Source organism: Hipposideros armiger, unplaced genomic scaffold (genome assembly GCF_001890085.2).
Source record: "Hipposideros armiger isolate ML-2016 unplaced genomic scaffold, ASM189008v1 scaffold_680, whole genome shotgun sequence".
Lineage (NCBI taxonomy): Eukaryota > Metazoa > Chordata > Mammalia > Chiroptera > Hipposideridae > Hipposideros > Hipposideros armiger.
Window position 1 is genome coordinate 293436 of NW_017732030.1, and position 16562 is coordinate 309997.

General features: G+C 39.6%; 1 protein-coding gene across 1 annotated transcript in view; it reads right to left on the reverse strand.

Annotated features, from left to right (window-relative positions):
- The window catches only part of SLC40A1 (solute carrier family 40 member 1), a 28020-nt gene extending 14115 nt beyond the window's left edge, over positions 1–13905 (reverse strand). The window contains exons 1-5 of the mRNA XM_019626499.1: positions 13541–13905; positions 12997–13064; positions 7920–8079; positions 5566–5681; positions 4360–4486 (exon numbers count right to left, since the gene is read on the reverse strand). Coding sequence (XP_019482044.1) covers positions 4360–4486; positions 5566–5681; positions 7920–8079; positions 12997–13064; positions 13541–13586 — 517 coding nt within the window. The 5' untranslated portion in view covers positions 13587–13905. The remainder of the gene's footprint in view (positions 1–4359; positions 4487–5565; positions 5682–7919; positions 8080–12996; positions 13065–13540) is intronic.
- Positions 13906–16562: the final 2657 nt, after the last annotated feature.

Consider the following 16562-nt stretch of genomic DNA (forward strand, 5'->3'; position numbering starts at 1 on the left):
TCATTTCCTCCAGTTCATCAGTAGAATATAAGGCAAGTTCATCAGTCAGGATGGGAGGGGAGGTACCCAATGTGTGCAGAGAAAGGAGAAAGGATGACATAGTTCTTCAGGAAAGTGAGAAAAGGAAAGGACCAGAGAAAAAAGTATGATCATCTGGCAGCATGAGAGAGCCAACTTGAACCCTGTGGTCATGAACTCTAAGTGAGAACAGTGAGCAAGTGTTTTCTCCAGCCATGTTCTACTGTGGAGATTTATCCAGCCTCTCAGGACAGTGACAAAAGGAGAGAGGGGCAAGCAAGCTGAGGGTATATGCTATGAGGCAACCATGTGGTCAGAACAATTGCCCTTGGAATTTAAGCTGGGTAAAGAAGAAAGAAAAGAGAGGTCATGGACAGTGAAAAGGTAGTGAAATTAAGGACTTGTAGGCAATGACCAGGTTGAGGGTGGGGTACCAGGAGGAGTGAGCTGGAAAGACAGGAGGTGGTGGTTCAAGACATGGATGCCTAAGCTTGAGGTTGTGGAAGGGGAGGATTTAGTGATGACGACAAGCTCTAGGGTACGACCATGGGAATATATAACTGAGTCAGAGTGGAGACCAAGATAAACAAAGGAGAGGAAGTCAAAAAAATTAGCTACTGTCTCATTCTCTATCTCACAGAGTGAAAATTAATGAGACCAGTCTTGATCAATCATGTGGGGCACCTGAAGGAAAAAGCAATACGTGACTAAAAGTACATTAACTGAAAATTACCTTTATTCCTTCTGTAGTTCTTCCTGGTCCTAAATTACCTTCCAATTAGTTCTATGAGTATATAACTCTTCTATGATAACAGGAGAACTTTGACACAGCTCACCTTTCACTTGAAAGGCAAAGGCAGTTTTCACTGAACCTACTGGTATACATGACCGTTTTTGCAGTCTTCACTAAATTCCATCAGCCTCCCACTAATAAGTTTCTAACTTAGGTGCTAACAGAGAAATATAGAATTGACCCAAATAACTCAATAATTTGAATACAAAAATCATGTACTAATGAAAATACACATTTGGAGCTGGAAGCCCCAGAACCGCAACAAAATTAATTTATTCACAGTGATTTGTTCTTCTTTCACTACCTCAATTTTCAAGTGCTCACAAAGCTTCCTAATGCCACCAATTTCCATCTTTTATATTATACTTAGGAGCTTAATGTTTAGGTGTAATGTTGTGTCCAAAGGCAGCTTCTATTTTTCTGAAGCAGAGTGAATTGAATGATAACTTTTGAAAAAGACCTAATCATTTTACTAGTAAAAGGCTAGACAAGAATCAGTCCTCTAAAGGTGCAAACATGCCCTCTTTACAAATTTATATTTATTCTTCTGTAAACAGACAAATGTGTGCTCATTTAAAACTAATGTAACTGTTTCCAGCTACAGCTGTGGCACAGAGCATGACATTAAAAAACTGCATGTTATTCTAAAGGGTATATTACATCTCATTGAATAATCATTTTTAAAAGCAGATTTGCTGAGCAAATAGCAACCAGCAGGTTTGTGTACCTCAAATATGAAATCAATTTTTAGACAATAGAGTTCAAACAAGAAATGTGTCAACTTTACTTGATCAAGCTAACCAGCATGTGTTTCATTAAAATGGTTGACAAGGGAAACCTCAGAAGCTATTAATAAAGATTGATTAACAAAGGGACTAGGAAAGGAAATAAAACAACAGATGGAATAAAATACCTGGGAATAGGAAGTGAATTTCAAACAGGTTTGACAGGTTAAGTGTCATGGCACAAGAGAATGTTTCAATAAAACACTCTATGAAGTGCTTAGACAAGTTAGTTAACAGATTAATTAACAGTATGTGACAAACAATAGCTTTTCTGGAACTGTCTAAACTAGATTGTTAACAGCTATATTTTAGCCTGACACCCCTGAACTTCTAAAACATTTTAACCTTTAGAGAAAATTTCTCTTGTTCATTACCCTCAGTGATACAACTTCTAACTTTAAAGCCTACTCTGAAATCAAGAAACACTGGCAACACTGGCATAAGGGAGTGAGAATACTTAGCATCCAGCTCACCTTGTCTCTTTATGTGCACACCCTTCCCCTTCCTTCTCCCACCCCCCCCACCACACACACACACACACACACACACACACAGGTTCAGCCCTCCCTGTCCTGTCTGTCCCCCGTTTGGGTTCCTGTCTTTGCTGGCAACCTCAAAAATCAGTCGGAGGAATATAAATTACTCCTGCCTGGTGTAGGTGCCTCTGTGTACAGAGACACAACCTCAGAGGTATCTGGAATCCCCCTCTCCATGTATTTTCCCCCCTTCTCTCTTCTATTTTTCCTTTGTCTTTGTTCTCCAACTCTGCCTAGGAACAGAAATGACACCCAAAAGCCATGCTTAGACCCTTGCTGACCCTCAGAACTAAAGAAATGTTTGGATCCTATTTTGAAACATGGTTGCTAATTAACACATATACTGGGGTAGAAACTTGAGGAAAGAAAACATGAACAAAAGTTTTTTTTCTTCACCAGGCTCCTAATCTACACTGCTGGCTGGACATGTAAGAGCACCATCACTAAAAGCTAACTGACAGAGAACAAGAGTTCAACAGGCTGCTTACTTCCCTTCTTAAACTTGAGAAACTCCTGAAGGTTAGAAACTAGATGAGTTGGCCTAGATTCTTCCACTCTGCAATAATTCCTAATATAAAGAAAGGTAGCTGAGAAATGGACAGTCATGTATTTGTTGTTCTGGGGCATCACTTCATAGTCAAAGAGACCCCACAAAGTTACGTGGAATCTTTGTTTTTTGTTTTATTTATTTATCAAAAAAAAAAATAAAGATTCTGAGTAACTTTGTTTTTACTCGGCACTTTTTTTAACCAGATTGCTCAGACTTCACAGAATACAAATGAGTTAAGAAATTCAGATAAGGGAGAGAACATCATTTTAAAAGCCAACTTTCCCCCCAAATATATTCTAACAGATATGTGATCTATTTTCAAAATATATCCTTTTAGACCCTTTGAATTTTAAAACATGGACATGTATTATATACCTAAAAGAGTACATTAAAAAAAGAAAGTAAACAAACAAACAAAAACACAAAAAAGGACACAACCTTATCTTACAGTTCAATGTGACAAAAAGAGATATGGAATTATTTCCTAGTACTAAATGATCACAGGAAGAAAAATCAATGAGAATCACCACTTGAGCTCCAGAGAGAATTTCCTGCAGTACAGATTCACAGGTGCTAAATCCATCCTGTGCACGCCCTCTAAAATCACTGTGGTATTACTGCCTAGGTATAATACTGCGACCACAGAGTGAAGATTTAAGCGAATTCTTTTTCATCTTGACCTTCCACAGATTTTGTTCCTTCTCTTCCCCACCTCCTTACTATCTTATTTTCTTTTTAAACCACATGGTCCAGTCAAACAACAAAATTGCTTGCTAACCCCAGCACCTAATCTTGCCTTTTGTGTCCTGGAAGCTACTTAAGTCATCAGGAATGTTTTCTTGTCTGTGAGGGTGGTTGGGCAATGTGTTGGTGATACCCATTATCTCAATGACCAGCAGCATTGATTCAGCTGATCTGATCAGCAGATAGTTGCACCCTTCCTCCTTTACCCTGTGTAATTATCAGTCCACTTTGTGTCTGTGTGCTGGATGAGGGGCAGGTAGGAAATACTGAGTGAGGTAGGTTATTCTGAGTAAGTAATGTTGCTGTAATAGGACACGATGCTATATAAGCATTCTCCTGTCTTTTCTTTGGCCTCTTGTACATGTGTCCAATGAACAAGTAAGATTGTAAGCATCTTAAAAACTGTATTCTGGCTTCTAATTCTTTAGTATTTATAACTGCAATTATATTACATCATACATAATATAAGTTATAGTTTATAACTTTAAAGTAGAAGGAAAGAACTTAAAGAATCTCTCCCAGAATTAAGTTGTTTCCATTTGGTTTGGAGAAAAATAATATCCATAGTACGAGTGATAAAAATCCCATGTCAAATTTTCACTGTTCTAAATATTAAGTAAACATTTAGAAACAGTTAACAAAATTTTTTAAAAAGAAAGAGCTCAACAGCAATGTTCTTCATCAACAAATTTGCCAGGCTTGCATAGACTAATAGAGAAATTATTGTAACTTAACTTCCTATAAAATTAACTTCATAGTAGTGAGATAAATCTTTGTACTGATAGTGATAATGTGGTAAAACATACAAACAAACAAACAAACTATGATTTCAATTTATTGTTCTTAACAAATACCCAGAAAGTCTCATTTATTCCCTCTGATTTAAAGTGAATCCTGACATGACCCATTCAGTTGAAAAAGAAACCAAATTACCTGCTAATTTGCTTCTGTCTTCTCCTGCAACAACAACAATCCAGTCCCTTTGGATTGTGATTGCAGTAGCAGTACTGGCCAAATTTGCAATATTTGCAATAGTAATGATCAAGATATAGCAGAAGGTCTAAAAAATTACAGGGAAAAATTGAGTTAAAATGTCGGTTTTACCACACTGCACCCACACCTCACTATGCAATGCATTTTAAAATGGTCTTTGGTGGCATAATAATCAAACTTTGATTTTAATTTCATTTATAAGAAATAATTTTACATATGAAACAATAAATACCAGTGGTCAAGTTAAACGGCATGCTATCTTCTTGATGCATATCATCTATAGTACATATAATATAAAAATTATAATAGTCATAAGCATATTTATGTGACAGGTATCATAAAATGTTAACATAGGGGTAGTTTTTAATACTTCCCCTGCAAATATCTCCTTTAGAAAAAACATTAAAGGGGAAGTGAGAAGACCTGTATTTAAGTAACAGTTCTGACACTTTCTAGTTGCATGACAATGGACTAACATCACTTTGTCTCAGTTTTTTTTCATCAGCGAAATGAAGGGAATAGACTAGAAGATTTCTACTCTCCTAACTGGCTTTGAAACTCCACACCAATCCAAATATACATAAGACTCAATAGTGACATCAAATCCATTGCTTTCTACTCTATCCCATCTCTCTTTTCCATCAGACTCTCATGAAATCATTGTATGAGACGCTATCTAGTCTATGTCCACAAAAAGAAATACCAACTATTACTGGAAGCACACAATCATGACTAATTAATAGAGAGATAGATAGATAGATAGATAGATATACATTTCTTATCTATCTTATACAAATCACAGGTTATATAAGAAATGTATATCTATCTTATACAAATCACAGGTTAATACTAATGAGCTGAAAACCAACAACCGAATTATATAATAAACTCTTAGACGTGCCATTCAAAACAAATAGGGAAAAACCCCAATAGGATAAAATTTAATTTCAAACAATACTTAATGAGTATCTATTATGGGAAAATAAAAACAAAACAGAAAATTTAGGGGCTGTTAAAGTAGACATACAGACCCATATTAAAAGGTTCCATTTGCAAAAAGTTACTGCCTAGCCTCAAACGGCTTTCATCTTTTACCACTATCACATGTTCAATTCTCTGCCATTTAGAATCTCACTGAGAACTTACAAGAGCCCATCCATGGTACATGGTCAGAAGCTCATCTTTATGTAAGAAAACCATCATCAGGATGATCCCACACAGGATGACCGAAACATTCTGTATCACCAGCGAAGTCTGGGCCACTGTACAGAGAGAGAAACAAAGTGTTCACTACACACTATACCAAAGTGTCCCAATGGGGCTGCTTTTATCCACACATCACTGTTCTACTACATTGATGTATATTCAAGTTACTAAAAACAAAACAAAACAAAACAAAACAAAACATTCCTGAAGTAAATCCTGCCTCAACTATTCCTAGGACAACCCAGCATATCACACCTGACGAGTAGAATCTGCAGACATAATAATGGAGTGCTCATCATTTTTTTTCTCTGTTAATTGAAGCCGTTCATAATCACCACATTTTCATTTAGTTTATTCTCATGGAAGTTTACTATCATAAATGGAACTATATTACATAAACAAGATCCATCTCTCAGCTCTTGGTTGCTTAAGCTAGAATAAGAACATGTAGGAGATGATGGAGCAGGTTAAGGAGATCATGGAATCCATAACCGCCTACATGGCAGGCCGAATCTGATAAGATAAGATGGTATGGAGAAATAGGAAAGACATGTAAAAATGTGTCAAGATTAAGCAGCAGTGTTTTTTTGTTTTTTGTTTTGTTTTTGGCACACTGTTTGCCATTGTTATGAAATTCTAAGCTATACCTTTCCTCACAGAAAGGTATATTGCAATTTTCTTGCAATGAGGCACCCATGTAGATAAAGTGCTAGAATAAGGACAGGTAAGTATACAGGTAAGACACCTTGTAGTCTTTTCTGTGCCACTTACTAAGGTAGACAATCTAGGACAGGATACCTAATATTTCTTATGCCCATGACTATAAGGAAGAGGATGCCAGTACACATCTGCCTTCCTTACTTTATAGGGTCATTATATGCTCAAATACTTATTTAAGTACTTTGAAAAACATAGAGTTGTATATATAAGGTATAATTACAGCTTTTGTCTTCAATGACAATAAAGCTCTTCCTGGCTTGGAAAGTCATATCAAAGCCTCAAGATAAAACAAACTGCTTTCTAAAATTAGTTTGAAATAAAATCACAACATGTAACTCATTCATTGATGTATTCATTCATTGCACAAGGAATAAATATCAACTGAATGAGGCTCTTAGCTTTCAGGATCCCACAGAGCAGAGGAAAGACAGACATGTAAACAGACAATTATGAGTATAACAAATAGCATAGGTATTAACAAAGCCTGATGGAAGCACAGCGGAAGAAATGGTTAACTCGGCCTAGAGACATGAGAGAAGGTTTTCATGGAGGGTGACATATGAGTTGATTATGTGGGTTCAGTGGGAGATCGCTAGCCCACCACACTTTCCTTCATCCAGCTCAACATTTTTCCTAACCTATAATTTCAGTGCTCAACAATCATAAAGTTCAAGGACTCTACAAATAATGTTTCTATATTCCTATTTATAATCATGTACATAACTAGGAATTTTTTCTAAGGTACAAAACTTTTTTCCATATGCATTTTGGACTGCTCAGTCTCAAAACAAAAAATGTCCATGTTGACTATTTTACTAATAACATCAAGTCCTAGAATTTGATAATCCAAGTGTTCTCTATCCAGGAGCAATCATCCTATACTGAAAGAAACTAATGATAACCTCAGTCTTTCCCCAACATCTAAGACAAACATGGCCAGGTCTTGGCATTATCAGCTGAGCAATTCAGGAAAATTTTACCCTGAATAATTGTCCACATTGCCCTATCAGTCTGAATAACTGAATTGTTCAATCTCTTTCTCTCTTTTCTATATAAAGCTGATAGATCTCAGTATTAATGCTCTAGAATGAACATTAATACAGTATCATTTCTTTTCCCTCAAAAGTTTGTAATTCAGCTGTCCGTGATCCAGACTCAGGTATTCTCTCCTGAATCTATAGTTCTCAATCCCCTACACCCACCTCTATATGAAACCAGTCACCACAGGGCAGATGTTAACGCTGTCCCAGGAACCTCACACTAAAAACTCCAGTGTAAGTCATGGTTAGAAAGGATCCCAGAGTTACGCAAACTTTCAATGTTTAACATGTTTCCCAGAAAAGTGCTATGGTGTTAATCATTAACATTTGGAATGTATGACTAGCCAAAGATACCAAAAGAAAAATCTATAAGCTCAATCTCCTGGCATCCTAACCTTGTGCAGGAGCCCCAGAACCCTCCCTGTGGGGGTGCTGCCACCAAGCTCCCCATCACTCAAGTGTGGCATGCAGGCCTGCACTGGCTTAGTAACAGTGGTCCCATGAATACAAAGGCACAGCTATAACAATACTCACCTTTAAGTCTGGCATTCTTATCCACCCAATCACCAATGATGGCTCCTAGGACCAGGACAGACCCTGCCACCACCAGCCCATAGACTGCAGTCAAGAGAAGGCTGTTTCCATAGAGCTCAACCAGAAACACAGACACTGCAAAGTGCCACATCCGATCTCCCTTGAATAAGGAGAGAAGAGAAAATGTTTTGCTGAGACAGTTTTAGTTTCTAGCCAGTTATACCTGGGAAGTTGCTTCCTTATCAAAAGGGCACTTTCTGGCTACAGCGTGAGCTTTTTCAAAGCCAACAATTCCACTATGGATTGAATATTTCAGGTGTTCAAACGGTTCATCCTGGCACAATGGAAAATGTTCTTGCCGAATTACTCAGGAAACCCAAAAAAGCATATTAGTGAAACACACAAAGTCCTTTACATTCTAGAAAAAACACATAGTTTTGAGACCCAAGAAGGTATTTGAAGACCAAACCTGTTCCTTTACGTGTCAGGTTTCCACCCAGGCCGAGAAAGCAGTGTGACACTGAATCAGAATGAAACGACAGTACAGTTCACAAACATCAGTATGCCTAGAACGTCAGGAAAATAAAAAGCCAGTTTCCCAAATTATAAAATGATGAGAACGGACTATCTGACTTCTAAAGCTTCTTTTACTTCTAATATTCTAAAATCTATGGTCTTTTCCGCAAGTAAATTTCAAACTCATAAAACAGCAGGGCAATCAGAAAGATGAAATTAATATGGGCAAATTCTGGCACCGCATGAATGAAGATATCAGAAATCAATGCTTTAAGCAAGTAATTATTTTAACATTTTAATACAGATGGGATTTGAAAGAGGACAAAACTATTTATTTCTTCATTCCGGGATATATGTGGAATTTAGAATTCTTTACTGCAAAATATGGAATGACAAATTTTTAAACATCAGGTAAATTAATGTATAAGAAATCTATAATGGACCTTATTATGAGATTGTAGGCTCTTTCTGTGATTTCTGAGGTTAACATAAAACAGGACAACAATGTTCTATTATATCCTCTCCCTGGAAATTAATACAGGAAACGAAATTCCCAGGCTAGATTCCTTATGGATTTGACCCTACGTGGAAGTACTTACACTGCTCGTTCTTTCCAAAGTCTGTCAACATCTTCCTGATACATTTAATGTTATCAGGAGCAAAGTATTATCCTGGTATGTGAAATGATTTTAACATTTTGATAAAGCCAATATAAACAATCTTATGCATTCAAAACTTAAATTGATGCACATGCACAGTTGCAATTGTTTACAACAAATTTCATGTCCACCAGTATTTCTCAAGCTGGGGGTGATTTTACCCTCCAGGGACCACTTGGCAATGTCTGGAGTTGTCCTGGGCTGTCACAACTGGAAGGGGGGGAGGTGCTATAGGCATCTACAATGCACAGGGCAGTCCCCCACAACAAAGAATTATCCAGCCCAAAATGTCAATAGTGCCAAGGTAGGAAAACCTTGGTGAAGAGGGTTATGAATATAATTTAGAACCACAATTCAAAATTAACATATGATTAAGGCCTTGGAGGGTAGGGTGGATATGGTCAAGTAAATTTTAAAACAAACACTGGAAGCCAACAGAAGCATCATGTTTGAAAAAATGATTGTTGCTTGATGGTTTGAAATGTGAGCTCTAGAGCTGTCTGCCCTCTCAACCCTCAGCACAGTGCATGGACCGGAGTAGACGCATAACAAATAACTGTGGAATCAACACAGGAGTGGATAGGTGGGGGATCCCAGCTGTGAACGAGTAAATACAGAATAGGTGGCAAAAAACCTGGACTGATGTATCAACCATATTTTTAGTATATTTGCTCTTTGAATGTTCAAGAAGTTTGAGAATTAATATGTACCATGATTAATATTTCTGAGACAGCAATTTTTTAAAGTTTGCTTTGATCATAAAAAAAAATGTTTCCCTCTGAGTAAGAATTGTTAGCTTCAAATACAATTGTACTGAATAATTAAAAATGTATGATACACATACAATTTGCTTGAAACCAAAAAAAATACAAGTCTATATATTCAGGTAAAGATGTCAATACAAATAGCAAATTAAGCTGTTTCCTTAATCTTTAACATGAGAAGCAAATTTAGATTTGATTAGAATAAAATGGGATGGGTAGAAGGGAGATACTTTATCCTAATCTCCATTCCTCTGAATAGCACCTAAGAAAAAGACAAAAATACATAAATGCCCCAAATGATAGGATGCCTCCAAGAGTGGACTTCCTCTTTCTTAACCTAAAGAGTAGGAAATATTACTTCTATTACTATTGCTTCTTTCTTTTGTGTTGTTTTGTTTTCTCCTATCCTTTTCCCAAAAGAATTACTTTTAGATTCCTCTAGAGCAGGCCCTCAAAACAAGTGTTATTAAATGAAACTTTTCTCTCTTGCTTATCCCCATATGGCACGTCACCTCCTTGATGGAAAGGAGTAAAATTGCTCTAGTTACCCCAGCTTCCAAAGGCCTAAGGTTTTAAGAAGCAATAGACTGCATGCTCACAAAGCCCAAGCCAAGGATCAGGTAACCTCTAAGTAAATGTTGACCAAAGTGCAATCTCAAGTTCACCCATTTCTTCCTTACATCCATTTCCTGCCCTCCCATAAGATCTCACCATACTTTGATGATGTGCTTACATGCCCATCTACACACTGTGGACTGAGAGCTGAAGACCAACTGAACATCTGTGAAGGAACAATCGCAGTCACTTAATACTTATTGAGAGGCTGCTCTGTAGGCATTAGAAATTCAGCAGCGCACAAAAATCAAGGTCCATGCTTTCATGCAGCTTGCATCCCAGTGAGCAAAGACCAAAAACAAATCTATAATAGGTCAAGTGGTATAAATGTTATGAGAAAACATAAAGTCGGGTGGCATTTTCCTGAGGCAGTGACAGAGACCTCTCTGAGCAGGGAGCTGAGGGACGTAAGGGACGGTGTCATGCAGACATCTGGGTATAAATGGAGACAGTCCATAGGACGATGGCATAAGATATAAGCAACTGGCCACCCTTTTTCACTACCTTACACTATTAGTTATCTTTTTTGTTATTAGATACATTTTTGTAAATCCATACTAAACTATATTATAAGCTCCTTAAGGACAACATCCACTTCTTACAGTACTTTGTATTCTGATAGTACAGAGTAAAATGTATTTATTGATCCACTGGTAGATAGAAATGAAATTGGAAATGAAAAACATTCAACCCTACCCAAATCTAACCTCATATAACTTTCTACTCTAACACCTCTATATTCAGTGCATAGGAAACTTCGGTTTGGCAGAGTTGGTAGGGGAATAGATAGCTAGATGTATATGCATACATACGCACACATATTTTATTGTAATAAAATCAGGCAGCGTGTCAAATGGGAGAGAAAACTCAAAAGGTAGAATTATTTAGAGTTAGAGAGCATTCCTCTTTTGTAATCCTTTGCAATGAAAAGAAGTAAAAATCCTCTAAACCTTATATGGTTATAGTTGCTGTTTTTGTTTTTTTTAATCCAACTTTCACACAAGAACTCCCTTTGCTCCATTTACTGTAAGATTGGGATAAGAAAGCATCTGTCATTTTTCTTGTGGGGCTTTTAATTAACATGACAAAAATTCCTCCTGGAAGAAGCACAGTTCCACTCCTTTGCCAAATCTGACCTCCCAAGGAAAGGTCACATAAACCCTAAACTTATCAGTATTTGGAAATGAGACACACTGTTCCCCTAATATATAGGTTCAGACCATAAGAAAAGAATTTCAGATCTTAACCATCATTTGTTATTGGTTTTTTTCTATACTTAATACTTACCAAATTAAGTTGGAAGAACAAACTATTGGTTTAGATTACTGAGGATAGCTTCACTAGGTTTCTCCTTAGAATCATCAGCTATTGGAAATAAAACAAACTCACACCAGTGCTCCTTTGTTTACATGTATTTGCAGTCATCCCTGCCTCAGCCTCTAGGAAGGCAAGAGCTTGCCTTCCTAAAAAGGCCATCTTTGGACTGCTATTTCTTAAAGAGCTGATAACCTAGCTTAATAATTTCCCAAGGGCATGGGGTACAGATTTCCTCATACAACAGACACCATTCATGTCTTAAGGATGTAGAATAAATGTTTTCAATTGAAAAACAAAAAAAACATTCACAAAATTTACTCTCAAAATTCTTTCTCCTTACCCATGGTTCTTTTTAATTAAATATCATATATGAGGCATGAATAGAATATATTCAGGCTTATTGCTTTTAAACAATAAGAACAATTGTTTAATTTTAAAGATTCTAATCATCATTAATTAAATACACATCCAACCTCTTTTGGGATTATTCTTTTTTGAGGGGTTCATGAAAAGAACCTAGGCCCACAGAAACACTGGATCTCTTCCAAGACCAAATAGCAAGTCAAAGGAAGAGCTATGAATCACCTGCTGATTTTCACTGAATGATGATTTTAAGATAGCCTGAGATACCTCACACATACCTACACATAACATTTATAAAGACCAGAATTTTCATCACTTAGATATTTGTTCTTGGGGTCAATTATATTTAAATTAATCTTAGGATGCTATTTTTAGCCTAAGTCAGTCGCTCCACTATTCTACTGTATTTTCACAGTGCAGTATGCTGGAACTTATAAATTTAATGAAAGAAGAAAACAGAGAAATCTCTTAAAATGTGAAATAATAGAAGGTATATAAGACATCCATCTATACTTAGCAGCAGATATCACTATTTACTAAGCCTATTAATGCAAAACACAATTTAAAACAATGCAAATATTCTGGTCCTAGTTAATCCTGTCTTTGGGTACTTGTCCATCTACATTAAGTGGTATAACCCAATGATTAAATAGCATTTCCAAACACCTATGAGAAAATACCTTTGGTGAAAATAGTTGTTTCATTAAAGCATGTGTGTTTGGACGATTTATTTCTTTAGCTGTATGACAAAACTGGAAGATGGTTCAAAATAACTGGCCCAAACGAAAGGAAACAAGAAATTGTGTAAGTATGTTGTAAGAATTACAGTACATTCTCACTTACCCAAGTAGATAAAAAATGACCAAGGTAGAGAAGGAATTTTGCAGAGGTCAGCCAGTCTGCTAAGGACCCTGCAAAGACACACGGGCGGAAGATAAAAAGCATATTTCGTCACTTGAGTGATCTGAGGTTGGAATGCGTATACATTTGCTCCTGTTAAACATGACTATTAAAAACTTCTTTGTGTGACAAACCATGTCCATTTTATCAAGTCAACACTCAAATTCAGCATGACCTATCCACTGGCCAGTAACCGCAAATCTTCAGACACAGTGAAGAAAGCTCTTGTTTCAACATTCTTGAACTCCATTTTTTTAAAAACAAGGCAATCCAAACTTCCCGGTCTACTCCATCCTTGCCTGCGCGCAAGCCCCTCTTCCCACACCCTGAAATTCATTTCTTCCTCAGCTCCCACCAAAATACGAATCAAATGCGCTACGAAGCACTCTGGTTAACAGCTGAGCCGCGTTCCTCCAAAACCTGCGCGAAGCCGCTGGTCTCCACCACCCAACCTGGGTTTCCACCGCTTGGCGTTTGGCCAACTTACCACAGCATCCTCCTCCCTGGCGGTTTTGCTCTCTTGCCTTGGTCATGACACCAGGCGCCCCCCGCTTGCTCTGCTGCTACTGCTGCTGCTCTGGCTGAGGTACTTGTGAAGAGGAGTGCAAGGAACTGAAGAGGGCACCGCTAAAAACACAACAGCCTTGTGCAAAAAGACCCCAACGACTAGTAGAACAAATAAAAGAAAAACGACCCGAGGGTCTTTTTCTTCTTCTTCTTTTGGTCTTCTTTCCAAACTTAGCTAACACTGTAGCTGAAGTTGGAAAGGCAAAGCCTTATGGAAGCAGGTGGGGGGGCTCAACAAGGCCGTCCAAGCCGTGTCGGAGCCCCTGTGCCTCCGCTGGCGCCGCCGCTGCCTCCGGCCGGGCCCAGCCCTTATACCCGCTCGGGGCGGAGCTCCCTCCGGCCGCCCGCTCCGGACCGCCCCCTCCATGTCAGCGCCACCCGGGCGTCCCCGCGGCGCGAGGCCAGGCGTCTGGCGACCCCAGCGCCGAGCCTCCTCCACGCCCTTCCCAGGACTCGCCCGCCCGGGGTTCCCGCGGGCCACTGGCCACAAACAACCTGCGCGGCCTGCGGGGACTTGGTCCCGGCGGACTCCACTCGCCGCGTTTTACCGCGCGCGCTCCGGGAAGGCGCGAGCGGGGGGTCTGGGAAGGGGAGGCCGGTGCCTGCACCCGGCAGGGCCAGCGGGGCCGGCGGGGAGAGGAGCGCAAAGCCCCGCGGCGAGCGCTGGAGGAAAGCGCTTCGCACCGGCCACCTGGCCGTGCTGGGGAGGAGGCGGCCTCCGGACGGTCACTGTGCAAAGCTGCATCCAGCCAGGGCTTGAGGGGGGCGGGGGGGGAGGGGGATCCTTTTTTTTTTAACAAAAATCATTTTTTAATATAGGTATTTACATAAACAGAATCCGTGTCACAGAGGCCGTTTTCCTGGCCTTCCCATTCCGGCCCGCCTGCGGCCCAGAATGTCTTTTCTTCCCAGGACTGCGTAGCGGGGCTTCCCTCAAAGAACCAGAATCAAAGGGCAGGAAGGGACGCAAAGATCAGGAGTCAATGTTGGCTTGGAAAGGTCAAGTCCAGTAGCGAGTTAGAGGCCCACCCCAGCCCAGAATCCGGGTCTCCAAACGCTTCCCGGAGATGCAGCGAGGAGGAAGCAGCCCTTCACCATCCTTCCTCCGCCCCCGGCACCCTCTCGCCCCCGCCCCCACCTGCGCGTCCTTTCCCCTCCTCTCCTCCGAATGCCCCAGGATCTGACAGGCTGTTACCAGGAATACCGGTTATCCCAGTTGTGTCCCTGAGTCTGTCCCTGTCCAGATAAAGCCACTCGGTGGCCTCATGAAGGGGCAGGTGAATGACTAAAGAAAACCAAGCTTAGGCCTTCCCTGGCTTTTCCAACCCCCACCCCTCCACACACACCCCGCCGCGTGCCAATCCCCCCCTCCCCGCCCCCATGCGGGGCACACCAGCCCCTATTACCTTACCCGTTTCAATCTCGCCAAAACCCGGGGAGTGGATCCTACACATTGAAACTCCAACCAGATTCCACCCCCCCGAGTACAAGCCGGACTGACACCAGTAGTGAAGGGAGACACGCATGAATATAAGGCCTGTATCTGAACTCTCCATCAGGAGCCCCACAAGTCAGCGGGCGGGGTGCAGCTGGATTCGGTTGGGACGTGGTCTGGAGAGCAGAGATAGGGGATTTACAGTTTAGCTACTGCTGTTAACTGCTTTTCCTTTTCAAGCCCTCTTTCTTCCTTTCTTTCCACAACACTTTGAAGTCCTCTCCCTTCATTCCTAGAGAGATTTTGGGTTGTCTTCTGAAGTTGGGGAATAGGGTCATGCATCCACACATCCTTGAGAAGGAAACCAAGACACGTTCACAGGAGGGAACTGGAGAGGGAGGGAGCTGATGGGTTAAACCCCTCCACGTTGTGGAGATCTCCTAACTGGAGATGAGTCTCGTTGATGGGACCTCGAGCAAAGCACAAAGGATAACGATATTCGCACATTTGCCACAGCGTCTCTCAACAACAAGGTGCTTTATGTTGATTTTTACATGCCACAAGAGGACTATTGTGAGGTTCCCAACTTCCAGGTACTTTAAAGGAGGTTCGGTTGGTTTTGAAGATTTACTTCTGGTCCACACTGCCTGAGAAGTGTTTGTGGGAATAGTAGCTACTCCGAAATGTGATATGGAAATTCTGTTTTCCACTGTCATCAAGGAGTCCCCAGCAACCAAAACTCAGAGAATGGTGAAAAGAAGAGATAGGAGACTACAGTGAAGCATGTAGAAAAGGTACTTTGGAAAGAATACAAGCAAGATCCATAACATCAAACCCAGTGAGGTGTTTGAGCTTTGGCAGGGGAATCCTAAATCCTTATTAATGGGAACAGTAAAGATATATTAATTAGGGATCATGAAATGGAAAATAATTGAAAATGAAAATGGAATAAAAATCCTCACAATATGTTCAAAATGCAAAATGACAGTAATCTCCTGGCCTTGACATTTGTTGTTACAAAGCACCACTTAAATCACAAGACTATTCCTCCTTCTAGGAATCATTTGAGTGGCTGAAAATTAAGAGTTCTTTCAAAAGTCTTATGTATAATATTTTTTCCAAAAGTCAGAAAACACAACTCTCCTGTCAATGTCATCATAACTAAGAAAGCCATGCAAATTTTAAATCAGTTTACAAGAAATAGATGCCCTAAAATCAATTTTCCAGTTCATTTTCAAAGTTTTTAAGTTTGTCAATAGGCTAACTTTTTTAAAATTACAGCCAGAATAAAATGTATATTCTAGTTTAAAGCTGATGAGTATTTATGCTTGGCAAATAAAAGGGGTTTTATAATTTTAAAGTTGCTTTTTCACTTACCAGTCAAGCATCCTAAGTTTCCTCTGCTTTAGCTGATGTGCTCACCAGGACAAATGCAGAATAAAGAATGGTCACCACTACATTACTCTAAATAAAAGTAATGGGGTTATTATCAACTATTACAGGAGGA